Source organism: Oryzias melastigma, linkage group LG16 (assembly GCF_002922805.2).
Source record: "Oryzias melastigma strain HK-1 linkage group LG16, ASM292280v2, whole genome shotgun sequence".
NCBI lineage: Eukaryota > Metazoa > Chordata > Actinopteri > Beloniformes > Adrianichthyidae > Oryzias > Oryzias melastigma.
Window position 1 is genome coordinate 13,670,636 of NC_050527.1, and position 8,516 is coordinate 13,679,151.

Below are 8,516 nucleotides of genomic sequence, written 5' to 3' on the forward strand. Positions count from 1 at the left end.
AAAAAAAAAAAAAAAAATGTTCCCATAAAAATCTCTTTATGCTTCTCTAAACATCTTTATGTTCATGACCTGCTGTCCTCTTGTCATTTATTTTTGAAAGCATTTTTTTAAGCATTTTTTGTTTCTTTTCGTGTGTATTTTATTAGTTTTCTTTGTTTCCTCCATATTTGGAGATTGAGAGGATGCCTGGTGTCTAAGTGGGATGTGCAGAGCAGTAAAATCTAAATAGTAATAAAGTTAATGAATTACACAATGGGGTGATTGCACTGATCCTCCCAGGAAGAGGATCTTCAGTCAGGCTGTATTCTCCTACACAGTGCCTTACACCTGGAACTTAACTTCCACAACAATTAGAGAACAGGCAACTCTCAACTCATTTAGTAAAAAGATCAAATCAATTGCTTTTAGACTATCAAAGCAACCACTAAATGCATTTTCAGTAGGGTTTTTTTTTCTTCCACCACCACCTATTTTATTTATTTATTTATTTTGGTCTACTTTTATCTTCTACTTCTATGTTTATGTATGTGTTGCTTCTGTATCTGCTGTTGTTAGGGTCCATCAACGTGTCTATAGGGACTATAGAAGCATTTTAAATGTTATATTAATATATACAGTCCCTGTCTTAAACATATAAACAAACAATGAAGTCATTGAAAAAGAAGGGGAAGCAAACTGAGGTCAGAAGTGAGCATTTGTGGGCAACAGCATGCCAATGAAAAGTACCATAGATGCAATTTTGCTTTGAAGATCTTTCTTGATAAGAACAGATAAGGTCAGAAGCGCATTGTGTCTTTGTAGATCTGAAGAAAGTCTATGAGATGATACAGAGAGGGGAGCTGTGGTTTGTGTGAGGAAGTCTGGAGGAGCAGAGAGGTGCATTGGAGCTGTGCAGGACGTGCATGAGAGCTGCAAGACAGTAGTGAGATGTGCTGGAAGTGTGACAGAAGAGTTCACGATGAGGGTGGGACTGCACCGAGGATTAGCTTGGTGCCCCTTCTTTTTTGATGTGATGATGAACAGAACAAGAATCTTTGTTGATCGAGATGTTTGCAGATGACACTGTGATCTGCAGAGATAACAGGTGGAGGAACATCTACAGAGGTGGTGGTTTGCTTTAGAAATAATAGGAATGAAGGTCAGGTGCATTATAATAGAGTATCTGTGTGTTAATGAGAGGAACTCAGGTGGAACTCTGACATAGTACTACGAGTCAACAGTGCAGAGCAACAATGTAAAAGAAAGATGATGAGACATATTCTATCAGGTGGAACACGTGGTTTCAGGCATGATATGTGACAAAAGTGTCAGTAAAAATAAAAAAAAAGTGTAAAGGGCTGTGGAGTCATCAACCATAGACTTTAAGAAAGAAACAAGAGGGAGAGTTTCAAGTTGCAAAGATGAAGATGCTGAGATCTTTTGGAGTGACAAGGACCATACAACTTTTGATCAAGGTTTGCCTACTAGCCTTTTATATCACTACATTTTACCTTGCCTGAAAGCAGAAAACAGGAAGTGCTGGGTAAGTGAGGGTAATGATATAGTCATATTACGCACATCCGCCAACAAATGACTTAGTAGAAACTAGAATGATGGCTTGTCGAGCCAAATATTAAAGTATCTGCCCGCTATTTTCTTACCCTGTCATCGTCCCTTTATCTATAAAATAAGTCTATTTCAGCCAGCAACAGCTTTAGCGGTAAAAGCTACTTGGTAACTATATATTTTTTTACATAAATGTAGTCAACAATATGCAGAGTTTTCTGCATGAGTGCTTCTTACCAAAACACTTTTTTGCCAATTAGCCTGAGAACAAAATTTTGCAGAAACGACAATTTTCTCAGATGTTTACAGACTGCAAAAGTGCAACTGACAGCTCGGTTACAATCCTCCTCCCCCAGGTTGTGGTTTTTGAAGTGTTGAGGTAAGGTGCACATCACAGCTGCACATGCTTTTAAGCAAACCAAATGCTGCCAGTTTGCAATGCTGCAGACGCTGTCAGGCAATGCTTTCAGAAGAAAAACAGATAAATGGTTGGTGAAATAATAAAATAATCTAATGCATTTGTTAAAAATAAATAAGCTCAAGGCTGTAGGAACCTGTGTTTGTTTTTTTGCTTTTTTTGTTTTTTTTTGTGTGATGGAGGTTTTGAGGCTTTGAATCTAGATTATGCTGACAACTGCTTTAGCTCAGTAGTTTCATGTGAATTAAGTAAAAAAAAACAAAAAAAAAACAGTGAAAACAATTTATATCACACATAAAATAAAATCCAGGATGATATGTAATAGGATAGACAGCCATGAACACTTTGAACATACTGCTAAGGGTTTGATAGACCAGGAAGACACAAACATTGAAAAAAACATCATTTAACAAAAGAAAAAATATGTATTTTTTTAATTTTATTTTGTTCAAATAAAACTGCCTGTTGAAAACTCATTTACTTTTACACTATTTACTTAAAAAAGCTGCATTTGTCAATTTTTTAAAAATTGTTTTAGTTCCTAAAAATGCTTCAAAAAGGTCAACAAAAGCCGAAAAAGTGAAGCGGATGTTTGGGGGGGCGGGGCTTGGGGAAGGAGAGAAGGGGGTGAAGTGAATGTGTGAAGGGTTGTGGTCACAGAAAGACATGAATAGACAAAGAAAAGAATCAGAATGCACAAACTTAACAATTAGCCAAAAGCTTTGCTTATAGTTCATTTGTATCACTAATACCTTCAGCTCAGATGTACTGTGAGTCTTGGCTCCTAACGTGACTGCTGCCCACATTCTAACCATTGGCTCCACCTACAAGGGATGGGGAAGAAGACAGAAGATTAGTGGTGAACATCCTTCTTGTGCAATGAGTGTTTAACAGTGTCATGCATTAAAATGAGGTGTGTATGTACTAAAAAGTAGGCCCAGGAACATTGCTGAGTTTCCTCCATTGTGGTGTAGTGGTTAGCACTCTCACCTCACCGTGAGAAGGCCCTGGTTCCAATCCCAGCTCGTACTTTTTAATAAAAAGTTTGCACCTTTTCCAAGTGCATTTGTAGGTTGTCTCTGGGGATGTATGAATAATCCTCTAGCTCAGAATCTCGTTCCTGATGAGGTCCATGGGTAGCGGATGCTCGTCCAGATGGTCAAAGGAGAATAAAAGCCAAAATTGTTGTTTTTTTGCTTCTGAATGTATTAAGCATGAGTTCCACAAAGTTCAATTTCAGGTCTTTCTGCTTTTATAGCATTCTGAACTTGCATGGAAACATAAAGTGGATGTCTTCATTGTCTGTTTTTAGTGTAAATGTAAGTGCTGCTGCTGTATTTGGCAGCTCTAAAAGTCATCAAAAGGAGTTATTCGAACAAACTTCTAACAAATCCAAAAAACTAACATTTAAAATGTTGAGTGCCTCCGGTGGAGAAACTGAAAATTATATTCTATATAAAGTGAGTGTTAATTAGAAACAAAGTAAGTAAGTTTAGTAGGGTTATTTAAACATGTATGCTAATGTGGTTTTCTCAACACCAGGAACTGTTTCAGTTAGAATGATCTCTACCACAGTCCAAAATATTGCTTCATAGGTTACTTGGCATTTACAGTATGTTATGACTGGCTCTAGACCGTAACAAAGAAGTGGGGAGATGGAATCAGTTTTAGCAGTCATGTGTCATGATTCTTTAAACTGTACGAAAATCTCAATGCCATGGAGCACGGAAAACACAGCGCTGCTGCGGCAGAAACTGTGCGGGGCTGTAAATCCAGAGGAAGAGAGCAGCAGAAGAAGAGTCCTCCCAAGCATGTTTATGGTTAATCTTTTATCCCTGTCCTCTGACAGGAAAACACCTGCACCTGTGCAGGAGAAAAGGGACAAGCAGTAGGAACAGACTAACACGGCTCTGGGCCGTAACTGTCTAAAATAGGTGTGAATCTGAGAATGAATGTAGTTGTGTGGCCCTGCTGCAGACTGGAAACTTGTCCAGGGTGTACCCATTGACTGTATACAAGAACTGGACTGAGCAAGTTTGACATCACCCATAGAAAATGCCTTACTTTTTTGGCTCCAAGTCAATTCAGTCAATTCTTCGATTTGGAGAAACGCCGCCATTTGAGCCAGTTGACAGTAATTGGTCCGAGTCGGTCTGAGTCAGTGTTTCTAAGATAACTACTGTCACCAACTATTAGTAAGCTTATTCGAAGTCCCTTCCACTGAAAGTGGCTTGTGACAGTCTGTCAATCTAATGTTCAAGGTGGAGGCCAGCTGGCATCAGATGCTTTTACTTAGGCATCTGATTGGTCAGTATGTGACTTGTGATAATGAAAAAAAATACTATGAAAAAAAAAAGGATCAGAAGATTAATGTTAAAAAAGGTATTAGAACAAGAATGGTTATTCTGACAAATACAATGACTGAGTGATGTGTGTTTATTTCTCAAAAGGAGTCAACAGGATTTTGGCTTTTTGGAACTGGCGAATACTTCCTATTTGGAACATGAGGAGGAAGCTCAATTCAGTTCTCTTGTACGGTCAGTGGGTGTACCTAACAGCAGCTGGGATAAGCTCCAGCATCCCCATGACCCCCATAAGGGATCTAGATTCTGATGATGTTGAAGTTTCTCACAGCAGAAACATGGCTTGTGTTGGACAGGAAGCTGCTTTGTCTCTAATTTAAAACCCTTAAATTTACATTACAGAGTATGAAATAGCAAAACTTCAAACAGAAAATGAGAAATTTTAATAAAAATGCCAACATATATGCATATATGTAAAAATACAATAGGTAAAACAAAATAAGCCCCACACATCTACACATCATGGTGCTATTGGTGAATTGCAGAAGTAACCTTTACCACAGACAGACTACATGAACTTGAAAAACATTTAGGGACTCAGTGAGTAACATGTCATTTGCATAATGAAACAGAGCAGTTGAAGTCAAAATAATGATTAGGTGCAGCTGATAGATACAAATCATTGAGGAAAGCTGAACAATCTGTAAAACTTTGAGATGCATCATTGTTTTGACCTGAATACAACAAGCAGGAAATGCGGGGTGATTGAGGGGAATGTTGTGGTTGTTTGAGACACATACCCAAGTAATTACTTCAGATCTTACATTCTTTGGAAATAGATGTTTCTGAATAACTTTTTTACATACGTGAGTCATCAGTCAGTCTGAGAAAGACATGCTGCAGAAAATTGCACGGGTCTGGGTCAAAGGCTATCTTGATAGCATAGCTAGAAAAATTTTTACCCCTAAAATGACAATCATTTCTGACCTAAACTACAAAAAGAGTAAAGGTCCTGAAGTAAGATGGAAGCAAAGTACCGTATGTAGCCGTTTCATTTCAATAATTGATGCTAAAATGGTGGTTATTTGGTTTTTAACTCATGCCACAACAAAAGAGTTGATTAAAAATACATTCAAACCTAATAGATGCAGCAGACTGTGTTTAGAAGAGTTATAAACAATCGATATAATTCAGTCATCACTGAAAAATGATTAATAACCACATAAAAAAAACACAACAAAAAATTGACACATTTTCCTTAATATTTACAATATAGTACACACCCAGTTAGTATGGAAGTTTTTTTAGGTCATAATTCAAAGTATTATGTATTTTTCAATTGACAATTCAATTTGCAAATTCATTATGCAATTTATAAATTCATTTTTCAATTTGCAATTCAATATTCAATTCAGGCTTGCAAAATGACAATTCATTTTGTAATTTACAATTCAATATGAAAATGTACAATTCAATATCACAATTTTTAAAATAAAATATTGAATATGATCAAAATCAAATGCATTGTATATTGCCATGGGTTTTTGACGTCATTCAAATGACAATGCATTTTGTGATTTACAATTCAATACAAAAATGTACAATTCAGTACTAGAGTTTTAAAAAATAAAATATTGAATAAAACAAAATCAATTGCATTGTAAATTCTCATGGGTTTTTGATGTCATAATTCACATGACTATGCATTTTACAATTTACAATTCAATATGCAATTTGGCCTTTCATTTTGAAATGCATTTTGTAATTTACAATTCAATATTTAAAATTGACATTTCAATACATGGTTTGGTTCAAATTCATTTTAAAGCATCTTTAAATCTATTGCATAGTAAAATCCCACGCTCTGTTTGTGTCAAAACTCAATTCAACATGCAAAACAGCTCCCCCCCGTTGAGCTCCGCCCACTGAACGGGTTTATACCTGCCCACCACATTCTGGTTTATACTTCCAAGCGACACCAAACTGGTCTCACCATCAGAGCGGAATCACTCCAGTCGTTGCAGAATTTACCTGCTGGTGACATCACATGCGACTGGAGCTATTGCAAACAGTCGCAATAAACACCAGCCAACACTGGACCCCGCGCGATTTTAGATAAAAGTGATGTGATGACCGATCGCTATGAAGTAACCACTGTTACATCAGCGATCACGAATCGCGTGGAAGTATAAATCAGCCCCAACCCTTCCTACGAGTCCATGTGGCCAAGTTATGGCCAAATTATGTGACATTGGCAACATGTATTAAGAAAATTACATGCAAATAGTCACCTGCTATCCTAAAATCAAAATAACTAACCTCTCAAATTATATTAAACAAAAGTACATGTCAAGCCTTGGTTTAATCATCTCCCTAATCTGGTGGATGTCAATATTACACATGGAAACTTGTAAAATGCAAGAATAAGATTACAATTGCAGTGACAAAGGATCACATGCAGTGGGTGGGGTTAAACGCCTTCAGTATGCAGAGCGCAACGGGTTTAACCCCGCCCACATTGAGGCACGCCTGGGTCTCCGCACTGCAGCTAGGGGTAGATGGAGACTTTAACATTAACACATGTAACACTTTATGTTAGAAATGTGTCAGACAACGACACAAAGTCAGTATAAAAAGCTGCTTTTCTCTGAGTCCGAATCAGCAGACTCACAGTGGTCGTGTAAATGGTCGAAGAGAAAAAGTATCTCAAAGTGTGTGTCTTGATTAGATGTCACTGGCGATATCTTCAATGTGAAAGAGTTAATTGTTTACAAAGCTGCAATTTTATCCTACCTTCACTGATGAGGGCCTAAATGGGTTGTTTTTGACGCACAGAGAAACCTGAAATTTTAAGCTCAGATTGTATCCAAATTCCTTCACTACTCACGACTTAGTGCACCTAATAGGGTGTTTTAAAGGACTGTTCGAATCTACAATTCTAAGATTGAGTGTCCCTTCTTTCCCAGAAATCTCTGCAAAAAAACAGTCTGCATCAATGCTATACTGGCAAATATAGACCACAATGCCTTGGATTTGATCAATTTTTCACGGGAAAAAGTTTTTACTTTGGGAAAACTGTGACGTCGTATTTGTCGTTTAAAAAAAAAAAAGGACTGCACAGGGTGCCCAAATTGCTTTTAAATGTGCAAAAGTGCACTAAACAGTACAGCGCTATATCGTTTTTAGTAGTTGGTAAATAGTGAGGGAATTCGGACATAATCTCAGTGAAATTGAGCCCTCTGAAGTTTACTGAATTTTAAAATAAAGACTGTAAATGGGACAGGTGTGGCACTGGCTGTTCATGCCTACCCTGACTGTGCTCAATCTGTGGCTTAAGCCTTGGGCTTTACTGTTTGTTTTTTTATCATCATAAATAGAAACTTTGTTTTTTGATTACCTCATTTGCATATTTTTTACCAACTGTCTGATTACATTGACTCTAGTTTGTGACTCATTTTGTCTTTTCATCCGATAAAAATGTGCATTAGAACTACACTAGGTGATTGCAATTATGTTTCCGATCTACATTTAAGACTAATCAGTTTTAACATGACATTATGATTTTAAGATATGACTTTTTATAGGATGTAGTTTACATTTTTGGGGTGCATTCACATGTAGACAAATTACTGAGAGTAATTTCAACATTGATTCATTTTGACGATCTGCAAAAAGTATAATTGCACCCTTCTTTTTTCAGCCTACACGGTAGTGGTCCTCTCACTCACTCTTGAACTTCCTGAGTACGTTGATCCAAAGACTATTTCTTGTGGTATGAAGACCTTGATGGCCTGACACAGCACACAGGGAGTTCTATAAATCAATCTCAACAGCTGCTTCCTGAACTTTTCCCCAGCAAACACATATAAAATGGGATTAAGACAGCTGTGAGAGTAGGCGATGACTTCGGTGACTTGCAAAGTCAGTGCGATAGCTTGGCTGCTCTTACATTCCGTGTAGATATGAAGGAGCTCCAGTCCTTTGAAGAAAGATGCTATGTTGTAGGGAACCCAACAGCAGAAAAAAACAGCCAACACTAAGAAAACCAAACGGATGGTCTGTTTTCTGGATGAGTGGCTTCCCAGCAGCTTCCAGATGATCTGTGAGTAGCACAAAACCATGATGAAAAGGGGGACAAACAGACCCAATATGTTCATTTTGAAAGTGCTGAAGACTGTCCAAAAGTGAGTGTTGGTGTCATCCTCTGGAGATGTAGAGACAGAAAGGCAAAAATTGCCGCTGTCCTCGTT

The 8,516-nt window shown here is 37.5% G+C and overlaps 1 protein-coding gene across 1 annotated transcript in view; it reads right to left on the minus strand.

Annotated features, from left to right (window-relative positions):
- Nucleotides 1-5,984: 5,984 nt before the first annotated feature.
- The window catches only part of LOC112143825 (C-C chemokine receptor type 4-like), a 5,666-nt gene continuing 3,134 nt past the window's right edge, over nucleotides 5,985-8,516 (minus strand). The window contains exon 3 of the mRNA XM_036216144.1: nucleotides 5,985-8,505. Within this exon, the coding sequence (XP_036072037.1) occupies nucleotides 7,968-8,505 (538 nt within the window). The 3' untranslated portion in view covers nucleotides 5,985-7,967. The remainder of the gene's footprint in view (nucleotides 8,506-8,516) is intronic.